At 56.8% G+C, this 16,555-nt stretch overlaps 1 protein-coding gene across 1 annotated transcript in view; it reads left to right on the forward strand.

Moving 5' to 3' along the window:
- The first annotated feature begins 8,774 nt into the window (after positions 1-8,774).
- The window catches only part of LOC101948933 (olfactory receptor 1B1), an 11,227-nt gene continuing 3,446 nt past the window's right edge, over positions 8,775-16,555 (forward strand). Inside the window, exon 1 of the mRNA XM_065570989.1 lies at positions 8,775-9,693. Within this exon, the coding sequence (XP_065427061.1) occupies positions 8,775-9,693 (919 nt within the window). The remainder of the gene's footprint in view (positions 9,694-16,555) is intronic.

Consider the following 16,555-nt stretch of genomic DNA (forward strand, 5'->3'; position numbering starts at 1 on the left):
CCCGGGTGGGAGGCGAGCCGGGGGCCGAGGACACGGGGACAGCGAGGGCTTGGGGATAAGGTGGCCGGCAGGGACGTGGGAGGATTGGTCCAGTCCCTCATGCCTGGGAGGGGAGTAGGGTCTAGTGGTTAGAGCAGGGGGGCTGGGAGTCAGGACTCCTGGGTTCCACCCTGGCTCTGGGAGGGGAGTGGAATCTAGTGGTTAGAGCAGGGGGGGTTGGGAGCCAGGACTCCTGGGTTCTCCCCCTGGCTCTGGGAGGGGAGTGGGGTCTGGTGGTTAGAGGTGGGGAGTGGGGAGCCAGGACTCCTGGGTTCTCTCCCTGGCCCTGGGCCTGGAGCAGGGTTTACTGAGTCAGAGGGGCGGGGCTGGGAGTCACAACATGGAAGCAGGTGAATTGCTGCCGTCGATGAGAAGCAGGGGCCCACCCCACTGTATTATCCCCCTGCTGCGGCGGAACAGGGCAATGGGTCCATCTAGCCCGGTAGCCCGTCTTCAAGTGGCTGGTGGCAGGGGGAAGTGCAAAGCACCCTCTGGTGGGGATTATGAGTTTCCCTGGCCCACCGCGGTAGCGTTCCCCCAAAGTCAGCACGCAGGGGGCAGTCTGGGCTCGTCTGACTCTGGCCGTCCGGGGCCCCCACTCCTGGTTTAGGTCTTGTGGCAGAGAGTTCCGCAGGCTGCTGGTGACAATCAAAGGAGTTTCTTTTGTTCCTCATTCGAATCTGTGGCTTTTCCGTGTCCGCCCGGGGCGGATAAAACCCGCCGTTCCGGTCCGTGGGAAACGCTGACGTTCTGAAGCTTGATTTTATATTTCAAACGCAGCCGAAAAGCCGCAGTTGCCCCGGAGATGAAAATCCTGAATAATGTTGATTGGCCGCCCCTGGAAATGTGCCATTTCTGTAGTCACCGGCTTTCCTTTCCGTAAGGGAAATCGGTGTCATTTCAATAAAGTCCATTTGCCTTGATCCAAATACTGTTATTAACGGTACAGCCGGGCTAGGAAGGATTCGCTTTTTTAATTGCTCACCGGCGCTAACGAGGAAAACTGACAGCGGGGCGAAGTGACCCGGGACCCTTTCAGGGTTCGATTTCAGGATATTCCTTTGTCTGTCTTGACACGTGATGTGGACGGTGTGTGATTTGACAACGATAAACTTTGATCTTTCGGAATCTCAGCCTCTCCTGTCGTTAACTAATTATCGTCTGACACCCCCCCCCCCGCATCATTTGGACACCCCCAGTCAATTTCCCACAACGGTGGAAATGTACATCAATAAAAACTGGGGGGAGGGCGGAGAGGAGCTAACTGTGGGCAGGCAGGGGACTCGGGGAGGGCGTGGAGTGGGGGCAGAAAGAGGCGGAAAGAGGGTGGGGCCTCGGGAAGGGGGCGGGGACTGAGGACGGGGCCTCGGGGAGGAGGGGCAGAATAGGGGCGGGGCCTCAGGGGTGGAGCATCCCCCCAGGCAAAAATAAAAGTCAGCACCAATGGGATGTATAAATAAGGGAATCGTGAGTAGGAGCAGAGAGGTGATTTGATTGGGATTCAGCTGGGATCCTAGAAGTCCCTGAGTCACATGCCCCGGGGGAAAATGAATCCTTCCTGACCGCTGCACTGCCCTGAAGCATGAGAGTGGATCCTGGTCATGGGCTTACTGTCAAGCTGCCAGGATCATGCGTAGGCTGAGGGTTGCTCTCCCATGGCCCACAAAGGGAGGAGACAGCCTGAGGGACCCACAGGAGGGGATGAGCTAAATGGAAATTGAAGGGAAGGGACCGAGGCATCACCTCGGTCCTGTTTTGGGGTCTCCCCTGTGCAGCTCTGGGTCCAGAGGAGCACTGGCCAGTGGAGGGGGCCCATTTTATCTCCCTCCCTCCTGCACATGCCGGCTGGCGTCTGGGACAGCCCCAGAGCTTTGCAGTCTCCCCCATGTTCCTCCCCATCACCGAAATCCCATCTTAGCCTCTCCCATCAGGGAGCTCGAGCAAAACCGTGTGCTGACCCCCCACACCCACCCCTTCCAGTCCCGACCTGCCGACGGGTCTCGGGTTTGAAATGTTGAGCTCTGGTGGGAAAACCCAGCCAAAGAGCCCTGAGCCATTCCTAGCCATGACACGCAACCCACTGGCTGGCCCTGGCCGAGTCCTTGCCCCATCCCTTGCCTCAGTTTCCCCTCCCACCTAGCTCCCCTTCGCTGCCTCTCACTACGTGTCCGTGCAGTGACGATTCACCCTTCGATGTCCTTCTACGCTGGCCTGTCTATCTCCCAGATCCCCATCGAGATCAGGGCCCCATCGTGCCGGGCGCTGCCCAGACCCCAACACCCTCATGGAGGCGATTTCCCTTGGTTTCCGGAATCGCAGAGACCCATCCTGGAATCCTGGGCCCAGTTCTGGGGAGACCCGGTTTTAAAAGGAGGTTGAAAATCGGAGCAGGAGCAGAAGAGAGACGCAAACATGATTCAAGCCCCGTAGAGCCCAACCCAACGGGACCCAGCGACAAGGGGCAGGTCCGGATGGGGCAAACAACTGAACCAGCTCGGATCACCTCAGCTCCCCTCCTCCTGTCCCTGCCGGCGGCTGCCAGCCGCTGCCCCCGCATTAAACTCTGTGGGTGCAGGGCCACGGCGCCGACTGAAAATAGGGGGGTGTATTTGTAACGGTGAGCGTAGCTGGCCATCGGCATCACCTCCCAAGGGCGGGGATGGGGCTTCCGTCACGGGCAACTTGTCAAAGCAGCAGGAGGGTTTTTCCTAAACAATCTGCCCTAGGAACTGTTTGGGGGACTTCCTCCAAGCTGTGTAATTCACCCAGGGGGTCAGGAAATCTACGAGACGGCGCAGAGGGCTGGGCTGGGTCAGGAAATAATTTGACCCCTTGGAGCTACGGCCCATTGACCCCAGCTGGGATCTGCCCCATTGACTCCAATGGAGCTACGGCCCATGGACCCCAGCTGGGATCTGCCCCATTGACTCCAATGGAGCTACGGCCCATGGACCCCAGCTGGGATCTGCCCCATTGACTCCAGTGGAGCTACGGCCCATGGACCCCAGCTGGGATCTGCCCCATTGACTCCAATGGAGCTACGGCGCATTGACCCCAGCTGGGATCTGCCCCATTGACTCCAGTGGAGCCACGTCCCATGGACCCCAGCTGGGATCTGCCCCATTGACTCCATTGGAGCTACGGCCCATTGACCCCAGCTGGGATCTGCCCCATTGACTCCATTGGAGCTACGGCCCATGGACCCCAGCTGGGATCTGCCCCATTGACTCCAATGGAGCTACGGCCCATGGACCCCAGCTGGGATCTGGCCCCGTTGACTCCATTGGAGCTACGGCCCATGGACCCCAGCTGGGATCTGCCCCATTGACTCCAGTGGAGCTACGGCCCATGGACCCCAGCTGGGGTCTGCCCCATTGACTCCAATGGAGCTACGGCCCATTGACCCCAGCTGGGATCTGCCCCATTGACTCCAATGGAGCTACGGCCCATGGACCCCAGCTGGGATCTGGCCCATTGACTCCAATGGAGCTACGGCCCATTGACCCCAGCTGGGATCTGCCCCATTGACTCCAATGGAGCTACGGCCCATGGACCCCAGCTGGGGTCTGCCCCATTGACTCCATTGGAGCTACGGCCCATGGACCCCAGCTGGGGTCTGCCCCATTGACTCCAGTGGAGCTACGGCCCATGGACCCCAGCTGGGATCTGCCCCACTGACTCCAGTGGAGCTACGGCCCATGGACCCCAGCTGGGATCTGCCCCATTGACTCCATTGGAGCTATGGCCCATGGACCGCAGCTGGGATCTGCCCCATTGACTCCAATGGCACTAGGGCCCATGGACCCCAGCTGGGATCTGCCCCATTGACTCCAATGGCACTACGGCCCATGGACCCCAGCTGGGATCTGCCCCATTGTCTCCAGTGGAGCTACGGCCCATGGACCCCAGCTGGGATCTGCCCCATTGACTCCAATGGAGCTATGGCCCATGGACCCCAGCTGGGATCTGCCCCATTGACTCCAATGGAGCTACGGCCCATGGACCCCAGCTGGGATCTGCCCCATTGACTCCAATGGAGCTACGGCCCATGGACCCCAGCTGGGATCTGCCCCATTGACTCCAATGGAGCTATGGCCCATGGACCCCAGCTGGGGTCTGCCCCATTGACTCCAATGGAGCTACGGCCCATGGACCCCAGCTGGGATCTGCCCCATTGACTCCATTGGAGCTACGGCCCATGGACCCCAGCTGGGATCTGCCCCATTGACTCCAATGGAGCTACGGCCCATGGACCCCAGCTGGGATCTGCCCCATTGACTCCAATGGAGCTACGGCCCATGGACCCCAGCTGGGATCTGCCCCATTGACTCCAATGGAGCTATGGCCCATGGACCCCAGCTGGGATCTGCCCCATTGACTCCAATGGAGCTACAGCCCATGGACCCCACCTGGGATCTGCCCCATTGACTCCAATGGAGCTACGGCCCATGGACCCCAGCTGGGATCTGCCCCATTGACTCCAATGGAGCTACGGCCCATGGACCCCAGCTGGGATCTGCCCCATTGACTCCAATGGAGCTACAGCCCATGGACCCCACCTGGGATCTGCCCCATTGACTCCAGTGGAGCTACGGCCCATGGACCCCAGCTGGGATCTGCCCCATTGACTCCAATGGAGCTACAGCCCATGGACCCCAGCTGGGATCTGGCCCCATTGACTTCAATGGAGCTACGGACATTGACCCCAGCTGGGGTCTGCCCCACTGACTCCAATGGAGCTACGGACATTGACCCCAGCTGGGGTCTGCCCCATTGACTCCAATGGAGCTACGGCCCATGGACCCCAGCTGGGATCTGCCCCATTGACTCCAATGGAGCTACGGCCCATGGACCCCAGCTGGGATCTGCCCCATTGTCTCCAATGGAGCTATGGCCCATGGACCCCAGCTGGGATCTGCCCCACTGACTCCAATGGAGCTACGGACATTGACCCCAGCTGGGGTCTGCCCCATTGACTCCAATGGAGCTACGGCCCATGGACCCCAGCTGGGATCTGCCCCATTGACTCCAATGGAGCTACGGCCCATGGACCCCAGCTGGGATCTGCCCCATTGACTCCAATGGAGCTACGGACATTGACCCCAGCTGGGATCTGCCCTATTGACTCCAATGGAGCTACGGCCCATGGACCCCAGCTGGGATCTGGCCCCGTTGACTCCAATGGAGCTACGGCCCATGGACCCCAGCTGGGATCTTCCCCATTGACTCCAATGGAGCTATGGCCCATGGACCCCAGCTGGGATCTGCCCCATTGTCTCCAATGGAGCTACGGCCCATTGACCCCAGCTGGGATCTGCCCCATTGACTCCAATGGAGCTACGGCCCATTGACCCCAGCTGGGATCTGCCCCATTGACTCCAATGGAGCTACGGCCCATGGACCCCAGCTGGGATCTGCCCCATTGACTCCAATGGAGCTACGGCCCATGGACCCCAGCTGGGATCTGCCCCATTGTCTCCAATGGAGCTACGGCCCATGGACCCCAGCTGGGATCTGCCCCATTGACTCCATTGGAGCTACGGCCCATTGACCCCAGCTGGGATCTGCCCCATTGACTCCAATGGAGCTACGGCCCATTGACCCCAGCTGGGATCTGCCCCATTGACTCCAATGGAGCTACGGCCCATGGACCCCAGCTGGGATCTGCCCCATTGACTCCAATGGAGCTACGGCCCATGGACCCCACCTGGGATCTGCCCCATTGTCTCCAGTGGAGCTACGGCCCATGGACCCCAGCTGGGATCTGCCCCATTGACTCCAATGGAGCTACGGCCCATGGACCCCAGCTGGGATCTGCCCCATTGACTCCAATGGAGCTACGGCCCATGGACCCCAGCTGGGAGCTGGCACTTTCTTTGTTCTCCTGCTGGTCTCTGCTCGGAGTCCCTTGGGGTCGCCTGTGTGTGAATAAATCTCCTTGTGAGATCCTGGTTTTGCTGATTCTGTGCTGGAGTCATTCCTGAGCCGTGCTGTTCCTCAGCGCCCGACTCTCCTCCCATCTCCTGCCCCCGCGGAGAGGGATGTCGCTGCTGCTGCCGGTAGAGGGGTGCAGGCTGGGAGGGGGTGACAGGCACGGCAGGGGCCGAGAGAAACCAGGTTTGGGGAGAGGTGGAATCGGATCCCCTGTTCTGGGGGGCTTAGCTCCTCGGTGCCTGACGTGCGAGGGGCTGGGGACAGAGCCTGGAGCTGTGTGGTTGTGTGATTGTGTGTTTTGTGTTGTGCTATGAATGGGCAGTTGTGTGCCCGGTGCAGCCGGCTGACAACATTCAGGTGGGGTCAGTTCCCCCCGAGAAAACAGACTTTCATCCACGTTCCGTAATGACAGGAACCTTCATTCCGAGAAGGTTAAAAACGTCCTTTCGAGCCCCGCGCGGCTTTTCTCTTGCCTAAAGCGTTTCTTTTCCTGTTATCCCAGCCCCATAGCTCTGCTACGCTCCTCAGATCACATCCAACAGCCCGTCTTTCCCGGCGACTGGGAACGAGTGGATTTGTGCCCGTACCCGTTGATTTCGCGCCAAACAAAGATTTCCAGCGGTAATCATGGGAACGCGCAGGCCGGGCAAGTGAGAAAAACGCGGCTGGCGGACTAAGATTCGATCGACGGATACTTTCTTTGCGTCTTTTGAAAGGTGAGGTGAACCGTTTGGGCTTTCGGGGTTCCTATGCCTGTAACGGGCCGAACGTCAGCATCGCTTGTCGTGAACTTGTTCTGTTTCTTTGTGCCACCGTAGAGACTAACAAATTTATTTAGGCATAAGCATTCGTGGGCTGGAGCCCACTTCACCGGCTTTAGCCCACGAAAGCTTATGCCCAAATAAATTTGCTAGTCTCTAAGGTGCCACAAGGACTCCTCGGGTTTTTTGCTGATACAGACTAGCACGGCCACCACTGAAACCTGAGTTCTGTTTCTGACGCCCCTGCTGGTCTAGCCCCCTCCAATTTCCCGCATTTAAATGGCTCGAATTGGAAAGGAAACCCTTAAAACCACGGCGCGACGTTAGCCGTCGCAATCATAGAGAAATAACCAAATTGTGCCCGGCCGTTCGGTTGTGCTTTGAGGTTAGCGAAACGAAACGTCTTTCCACAATCGAGGCAAAAAGACGCCACCGTTTTTCCGAATTTTTCTTCTCATGGGGGACGGGGGAGGGGGGGAACCTTTTACAAACTGTCGGGGGTTGCCCCCGAATGGAAATTGGGTTTTCTGAAATGCTCTGGCGTGGGGGCGGTGTTTGGACGTGTGCGTGTGTGTTGTTTGTAGGCTGTGCCTGTGTCTGTGTTTGGGGAGGCGGGTGTGGTGTTGGTGCGTTGGATCCCAGGGGTCCCTCGCGGTCCCGTGAACCCCACTTCCCAGGGCTCCATCCCATGTTCTCTGTAACCCCCCAGCCCTGGCAGAAAAGGGAAAAGGCCCCTGTGGGGAATGGGACCAGCGCTCAGAGCCCAGTACATCCCCCCAGTAGGCTCTTTGGGGGCGAGGGACGTGTGATCTCAGCTATGTGACAAAGGCACCAAGAGCTTGGAACGAGGCAGAACCAGGGAGAGAACCCAGGAGTCCTGGCTCCCAGCCCCCTGCTCTAACCACTAGACCCCACACGCCTCACCTTGGAGCTGCTGGTCTAGTGCTCGGTGCCCTCCACCCGGGCTGTGACCGGTGCCCCCTTGGCAAACCCCTGCCCCGGCGGCTTGAACGGCTTCAGGTCGTAGCCCATCAAGAACGGGTAGAGCGGGACGGACAGCCGGCTCAGGGTGGATGGACCCATGGACACACACACACTCACACAGCAGAGAGCCCCCTCCTCAGTGACCGACAATCCCACACCAGCGCTTGGCTGGGAGGCCTGGACAGACAGACTCCGGGTCGGGAGGGACAGACAACCAGGCGTCCCTCTCCCCCGACACCGGGCCTAGGAACCAGGAGCAGCAATGTAGGCCGGTGTCAGGACACCTGGGATCCTGGGGAGGGTCCTGACACCCAGCCTCCCCCCACCCTTGCTCCAACCCGCCAGAGCTGGGAAGAGAACCCAGGAGTCCTGGCCCCCAGCACCCCCCACTCCCCCAGACACAGTCCAAACACCTTTTCCAGAACTGGAATCAGAATCCTAGAGTATGATTGTGTGTGAGGGCTGGGAGCCAGGACACCTGGGTTCTCTCCCTGGCTCTGGGAGGGGAGTGGGGTCTGGTGGTTAGAGCAGGGGGGGCTGGGAGCCAGGACGCCTGGGTTCTCTCCCTGGCTATGGGAGGGGAGTAGGGTCTGGTGGTTAGAGCAGGGGGGGCTGGGAGCCAGGACGCCTGGGTTCTCTCCCCGGCTCTGGGAGGGGAGTGGGGTCTGGTGGTTAGAGCAGGGGGGGCTGGGAGCCAGGACGCCTGGGTTCTCTCCCTGGCTCTGGGAGGGGAGTGGGGTCTGGTGGTTAGAGCAGGGGGCTGGGGGCCAGGACTCCTGGGTTCTCTCCCTGGCTCTGGGAGGGGAGTGGGGTCTGGTGGGTTAGATGTGGGGGAGCTGGGAGCCAGGACTCCTGGGTTCTCTCCCTGGCTCTGGGAGGGGAGTGGGGTCTGGTGGTTAGAGCAGGGGGCTGGGGGCCAGGACTCCTGGGTTCTCTCCCTGGCTCTGGGAGGGGAGTGGGGTCTGGTGGTTAGAGCAAGGTGGACTGGGAGCCAGGACTCCTGGGTTCTACTCCCCAGTCTTTGACCCGGGCTCCCTGCCTTCTCCCCACAGCCCCATGGGTTGTGAGAACGGCAGCGAAATCTCCGAGTTCATTCTGCTGGGCCTGTCGTCCCGCCCAGGCCCTCAGCCCTTCCTCGTTCTCCTCTTCCTCCCGCTCTACGTGGCCGGCGTTCTGGGCAACTCCCTGATGGTGGCTGTGATCACGGTGGACCCCCGGCTCCACAGCCCCATGTACTCCCTCCTCCGCAGCCTCTCGCTGGTGGACGTGGGCCTGCTCTCGGTCACCGTCCCCCAGGCGCTGGCCCACGCCCTCTCTGGCCACCGGGCCGTGCCCTTCCACGCCTGCCTGGCCCAGTTCTTTTTCTTCTACGTCTTCGGCGTCTCCGACACGTTGCTCTTGGCCGCCATGGCCCTGGACCGCTACGTGGCCATCTGCGACCCGCTGCGCTACCCGGCCGTGATGAGCCCCCGGGTCTGCCGGCGCCTGGTGGCCTCCTGCCTCGGCCTGGCCGTCCTCCACTCTGCCTTCCACGCCGGGCTGCTGCTGAGACTCACCTACCGGGGCGGGAACCGGCTGCCCCACTTCTTCTGCGACCACCAGCCCCTGCTACGTCTGTCCTGCTCCCCGACGCGGGTCAACGAGGCGGCCATCTTCTTCGAGGGCGGCCTGGTCATCCTGGGGCCCTTTCTCTTCATTGCGGCCAGCTACGCCCGCATCGGCTGGGCCGTGCTCCAGCGGCCGGCCTCGGAGAGGCGCCGGGCCCTCTCCACCTGCGGCTCCCACCTCACCATGGTGGCTTTGTTCTACGGGGCCATCGTCGGGGTCTACTTCCAGCCCGGGGCCAGCTACTCGGCCCCCCGGGGGGCTGTCTTCTCCGTCATGTACACCATTGTCACCCCGGCCGCCAACCCCTTCGTCTACAGCCTGCGCAACAAGGACGTCCAGGGGGCTCTGCGGAGACTCATGGGGAGGGGTCGGTTTCTCCCAGAAGGCATGAGCCTTGGGGCCCTGGGGAAGGGGACTGGCTGGCTTAGGGGGGCGGGGAATGGGGCACGGGGCCTGTCCCCTCAAAGAGGTGTCAACTCCCATCCAGCCACAGCATGATGGACAGGCTGGCTCAGGGGGGCAGGGAATGGGGCAAGGGGCCTCTCCCCTCTAGGGGGAGCCAGCTCCCACCCAGCCCAAGGGCAGGGACTGGCTGGCTCAGGGGGGCAGTGAATGGGGCAGGGGGCCTTTCCCCTCTAGGGGGCGCTAGTTCCCATCCAGCCCCAGGGCAGGGGTCTGACTGGCTCAGGCGGGTGGGGAACAGGGCCTTTCCTGTCTGTCCATGATGAAAATACAGACCTTTAAAGCCTTTGGCCTGATCCAGGCTACATCGTCCCTGTGACGCTGGCAGGCCAGGGGCGTTTGGCATTGGGACTTTATGGCGCGGCCGCAGGACGCCGTGTATTACCGGCATGTATTACCATGGTGCAGTGCCTGCTCTGTGACTATAGAAATGTTTGCTAAGACTGGGAACCCCCTGGTCAGGGGAGATGCGTCACCCAGGGTGAAACGCTCGGGGTCCTCCCCAGCCCAGCAAACATCGGGCGCTAGATATCGGTGGACGTGAGCTCCCCTCATAGGCCTGGGATCCCCAGCTGGTTAGCCCTACAGACCGCAGAAAACTCACGTATTATAGCCCCTTTGGGCTGTCTCTGCATGGAATAGGACGCTGCATGGAACGGGGTGACCCGTTTATAATATTATTGAGACCAACCTTACAAAATTGCAACGAATCTTACCAGATAGGCCATGTGAGGTATCAGCGGGGAAGGTAGGATTGGCTAACTATGATAATCACGGCTCTCTGTAGGTAGCATTAGTGTATGATGAGTTATAAATACGTGTGGTAGATTTGTACATCCAACTTGTGCTGTGTTTCTGGCGATTGGCACCGGCACGAGCCAGCCTGCTTGATGGCCCATCAAAGGCCATCAGCAGGACATGTAGGGCCAGGCCGGTGGACAGAGACCTCTCAGGCTTTTCCATGCCATGTGCTGTGAAGCTTGTGTTTGGGACACGGGATGTAGACGCCACATGTCAAAGGATATAAAAAGGCAGCTGCATCTTCTCCATTTTGTCTTCAGTCCTGCTCCTCCCCTCTGGAGTCACTTCTCTACACATTGAATCTATTTCCCCGTGTTAAATATCTTCACACCTCTTGGCAACTGGCTGAAATGGGCCATCTTGATTCTCACGACAAAAGGTTTTTTTTCTCCTGCTGTTAATAGCGCATCTTAATTAATTAGCCTCTTAGAGTTGGTCGGGCAACTTCCACCTTTTCATGTTCTCTATGTATATATAGATCTCCTCACTAGATGTTCCATTCTATGCATCCGAAGAAGTGGGCTGTAGCCCACGAAAGCTTATGCTCAAATACACGTGTTAGTCTCTAAGGTGCCACAAGTCCTCCTGTTCTTTTTGCGGATACAGACTAACACGGCTGCTACTCTGAAACGTCTCTACAAACTGAAGCTCTGAACAAAGGACTGACTGACCCATCCACGTGGTGGGTGTGTTCCAGAGGGACTTTACAATCCAGCAAACTCACCAATGCTGCTTAGAACCTGATATATAGACTTTGACGTCATAGACTCATAGACTTTAAGGTCAGAAGGGACCATTATGATCATCTAGTCTGACCTCCTGCACGACGCAGGCCACAGAATCTCACCCACCCACTCCCAGAACAAACCCCTGACCTATGTCTGAGCTATTGAAATCCTCAAATTGTAGTTTAAAGACTTCAAGGTGCAGAGAATCCTCCAGCAAGTGACCCGTGCCCCATGCTGCAGAGGAAGCCGGAAAAAAAACCCTGCCAATCTGCCCTGGAGGAAAATTCCTTCCCGACCCAAAATCTGGCGATCAGATAAACCCTGAGCATGTGGGCAAGACTCACCAGCCAGACACCCAGGAAAGAATTCTCTGTAGTAACTCAGATCCCACCCCAGCTAACATCCCATCACAGACCATTGGGCATATTTACCGCTAATAGTCAAAGATCAATGAATTGCCAAAATGAGGCTATTCCATCACACCATCCCCTCCATAAACTTATCAAGCTTAGTCTTGAAGCCAGATATGTCTTTTGCCCCCACTGCTCCCCTTGGAAGGTTGTTCCAGAACTTCACTCCTCTGAAACCTTCGTCTAATTTCAAGTCTAAACTTCCTGATGGCCAGTTTATATCCATTTGTCTTTGTATGTATGTGAGTGCTTTACCATGTAACAACTCTCTTCTCGTTCTTCCTTTCTGTTATAATAAACCTTTCATTTTAGATACTAAAGGACTGGCCGGCAGCGTGGTATTTTGGGTCAGATCCAACCTAATATTGACCTGGTAACGTGGCCGGCCCTTTGGGGTCAGAAGAACATTTCATTTAGTGAGCAGAGTTTTTAAATAACTTCTCACTGTACTGGCCCCAGGTGCTGATTGGGAGCCAGTTTGTGACTGGTTGGTGAGTCTAACTTCAGTATTACCCACCAGTCTGGGGAGTGTCCTTGGCATTTTCAGGGAGGGCTACCCTAGGCACCAACAGCTCACAGCATGTCTTTCACGGTGCAAATAATTCCCTCGTTTCTCTCTCCTGGTGAATAAATCTTTAGTTCATTACAGGATTGGCAGCAAGTGCCGTCTTTGCCATCCACCCCCTCTATCTATCCCCACACACCCATCTATCTCTCTGTTTACCCATCCCCATACCCTTATCTATCATCTATCTATCTATCTATCCATCCCCATCCACCCCCTCTATCTATCCCCATCCACCCCATCTATCTATCCCCATCCACACACCCCTCTCTCTATCTATCCCCATCCACCCCCTCTATCTATCTATCTATCCTCACCCACCCCCTCTATCTATCTATCCCCATCCACCCCGTATCTATCTCCATCCACCCCCTCTATCTATCCCCATCCACACACCCCTCTCTCTATCTATCCCCATCCACCCCCTCTATCTATCCCAATCCACCCCCCTTCTCTCTCTCTATCCCCAGCCACCCCCTCTCTCTATCTATCCCCATCCACCCCCTCTATCTATCCCCATCCACCCCCTTCTCTCTCTCTATCCCCAGCCACCCCTTCTCTCTCCCTATCCCCATCCACCCCCTCTATCTATCTATCTATCCCCATCCACACACCCTTCTCTCTCTCTCTATCCCATACACCCTGTGACATACCCCTGGGGTATAACCTAGCCTGCGGGACCGCTGAGTCCTCTTAAACTCTCCAGCCTGGCCTGTCTCTCCTGACGCCAGACCACTGACCAGCTACGAGCCTCTCCAGGTGCTGTGATCACTCAGCCATCAACACACAGGGACACCCCCAGCTGAGTTGCAGGAATGCTCTCTCAGCCACTCATGAATTATACACAGGGAGACCCCAGCCAATTTCCCCAGACCACCCGCCTTGCGCCCCGGAGGTGTCCCCTCGTACGCCGCTCAGGACCTTCCCTTGACCAGTGCAAGCTCATTCATTCGTTCACCCCCTCGTCAAAGGGAAGTGGACGCACACCCGCCTTTGTAATTGGAGTAGATTCCCCAACCACTTGCGACAAACTCACTGGGCAGGATAAACGGTTACACTGAGTTTATTAACTGCAGACAGCTCGATGGTCAGCGATTATAAGTGGTGGGCACAGAGGTCAAAGTTGGTTACCTAGGAAATAAAAATAGAGTCGCAGGCTAAATGTGAAACTTTATCAGACGAAGCAAGATTGGAATCAGACGGCTTTTCTCCCCCGCCCCGGCTGGACGTTCCAGGCAGCTCCCGGTTCTCAATATACAGGCTGGATTCCCTTCCAGCCTGGGACCAATCTCCTCAGTTCAAAGTCTTCGTCGCCCGAGCGATCGTCCAGGTGATGCGGGAGGGGAGAGGCCCAGTGGTGACGTTATGGACCCTCGTTGATACTTTCTCTCCAGGTGCTGGAAAGCCCCTGGCTGTGACGTGGGGGTCAGGCCTTCCCATGGGGTACGTGCCCCCTCTAAGCAGTCTCCAGGAGAGTGGATTCTTCTTGATGGGCCCTCAACGCCTGTCCAGCCAATCGAGAGGTAAATCCGTCTTGTCCGTGTGCTGCTCCTTTCGTGCCACTGAAAGGCCAGCTGTGGGCGTTCCCACTGGCCACGTATTTCAGTGACAAACACGCAGCAATATCTCCTCGCTCCCCATCCAACGAGACCACGCACCAGCCAACAGGGCAGCAACGTTCAGCCGACCGTGTAATCTCAAACAATACCTCCCAAGGCATGCGTTGCCCCAAACCCATCACAACCACATCACCGGGGTGAATATGGGGGTGCTATTTTGAGGTACCGAGTGTCACAGGCCCTGTTCTGCAATTTTTCCCCATCCTCTTTTTAAAGGCGCACCCCAAAACTGGGCTCCAGCTACAGTCGCACCAGGGCCAAACACACACGGAAAATCACCTCTCTGCTCCAACTCCAGGTTCCCCTGGTAGAGGTGCCTGATTGGCCACAGTGCAGGTGACAACTGGTGGTTCTGCCCTGTCTCTCAGCTCCCAGAGTCCCCCGCCTCCAGCTCAGTGCAGCGGGGCCTGGAGACCCCCAGCGGCCCTAAGCACCTGAACCAGCCTGGGTCCCGCCGAGGGAGTCGCACCCGCCGCTGACGAGGGCAAAGCGCCGCGACCTCCCCCAAGGGCCTTTTGCTAACGAGCCCAGCTGGGAGGCGGCCCCATTGGAACTCCGCAGACTGAAAGGCGAATTAACGGGGGCCCTGGAGAGCCCTGAGCCATCTGCCCAGCACTGGAAAAATAGAGCTAACGAGAGGAAGTTATTGCTGGGCGTCTGAGTGGGACAGAGATGATGACTTAAGAAGACAACCCAAAAAGATGACTCAACTAGATGACAGCTCAAACAGAAGACTCTAGAAAAAAGATGACTCAGGAAGAAGACAGGTCCAAAAGAGGACATCAGAAGAAAGTTACTAAAGAAGACAACAACAGAAGAAGATGAAGGAAGACAATGGCTGTAACAAAGTGGGAATTTTTTGATGACGCCTGATGTGTGCCTCAGTTTCCCCTATAGGCTGCATTGTTACCTAGTGGGTGAAAAGGGACAGTTTGCCCTCGGGGCAGGTGAAGACACAAGTGTGGCTGGTGCCTCGCTGTCCTGGGCCTTGGGTCCCGTATCAATGGAGCTCTTGAGAAGACAATGGCAACTCCAATCACCAGGACGTGAGCACCTACCAACCAACAACCCAGAGCGATCTGGACGGCTCTGCCTCTCCGCAGGGGGGCTGAGCCGCATCTCCCCAGCTCGGGAACAAAGGACGAGGGCAGGGGGTGAGGTGGAAGTCAGTTCAGGCACACCTTGGAGTCTGGTAAAGGAGATGAGATGGAGGGACAGATGGAGCTTGACCAATGAGTTTCACTAAAGCCAAGCTGGGCTTTCAATCCTTTTGTGATAACCAAAGACTTCCTATGCTGGGTTCCGGCGGACTAATAACCCCGACTGTGTGACCGCGCTGGCCGAGTGTCCCTGAAGATGCTGGCAGAGGAGGTGCATTGCTCCCTAAGAAAGGACAAGTCTCCTTTGGGGGTCTGTCTCAGTGGGGCTCACTGAACGGAGCTCATGGTATGAAGCAGAGGTGCTAACGCCTCAGTGATTCAGTCTAAGGAGGAGGTGACGCTGTAGAATGGGACCCCGAGGGGGTCGGGCACATTGAATGGGGTTCCTCCCAGAGACTACCCCAGCTGGAGCCATTGCACCAATCCCGTGGATCCGTGCCAATGACTCAAGGAGAAGATGACGCAAGAAGAATCAAGACAATTCAGGAAGACAACACAAGAGGATGACTCAGGGAAACGGCTAAAAAGGAAGAAAACGCCAATGGAAGATGACTCTAGAAGACAACTGGAGAAGACTCAAGACTGAGATTACTCAAGAAGGAGATTATTCAAGAAAACAACAACTGAAAGAAGACTCCAAAAGACAGCAACTCAAAAGGAAAGGTGCTCAAAAAGAAAACAACTCAACAAGATTCAAAACACTGATGACTCAGTCAGATGATTTAAGATGATGACTCGTCAACTTGAAAAAGACGACTCAAGTAGAAGTTGACTGAGAAAGACAACTCAAGAAGAAGAGGACTCAAAAATATCAAGAAGACTCCAAAAGATAAGGACTCAATAAGAAAGTCAAGGTGAGCGAGGTAATATCTTTAATTGGCCAAAGATATTACTCCACCCACCTTGGTCCTCTAATATCCTGGGACAGACACAGCTATAGCTACACTGCATACAATAATGACTCAATAAGACAGCTTAAGAAGATGACTCAAGGAAAGGATGGCTCAGAAAAACAACTCAAGAAGAGAATCCATCGCTGTTGACTCAAGACGACAACTCCAGAAAAGTATGGCTCAGAAAGACAACTCAAGAAGAGAATCCATCGCTGTTGACTCAAGACGACAATTCCAGAAAAGTATGGCTCAGAAAGACAACTCAAGAAGAGAATCCATCGCTGTTGACTCAAGACGACAACTCCAGAAAAGTATGGCTCAGAAAGACAACTCAAGAAGAGAATCCATCGCTGTTGACTCAAGACGACAACTCCAGAAAAGTATGGCTCAGAAAGACAACTCAAGAAGAGAATCCATCGCTGTTGACTCAAGACGACAACTCCAGAAAAGTATGGCTCAAAAAGACAACTCAAGAAGAGAATCCATCGCTGTTGAGTCAAGACGACAACTCCAGAAAAGTATGGCTCGAAAAGACAACTCAAGAAGAGAATCCATCGAGGTGACTCAAAGAGAGGTTGATTCTAGAAAACA

Source organism: Chrysemys picta, chromosome 17 (genome assembly GCF_011386835.1).
Source record: "Chrysemys picta bellii isolate R12L10 chromosome 17, ASM1138683v2, whole genome shotgun sequence".
NCBI lineage: Eukaryota > Metazoa > Chordata > Testudines > Emydidae > Chrysemys > Chrysemys picta.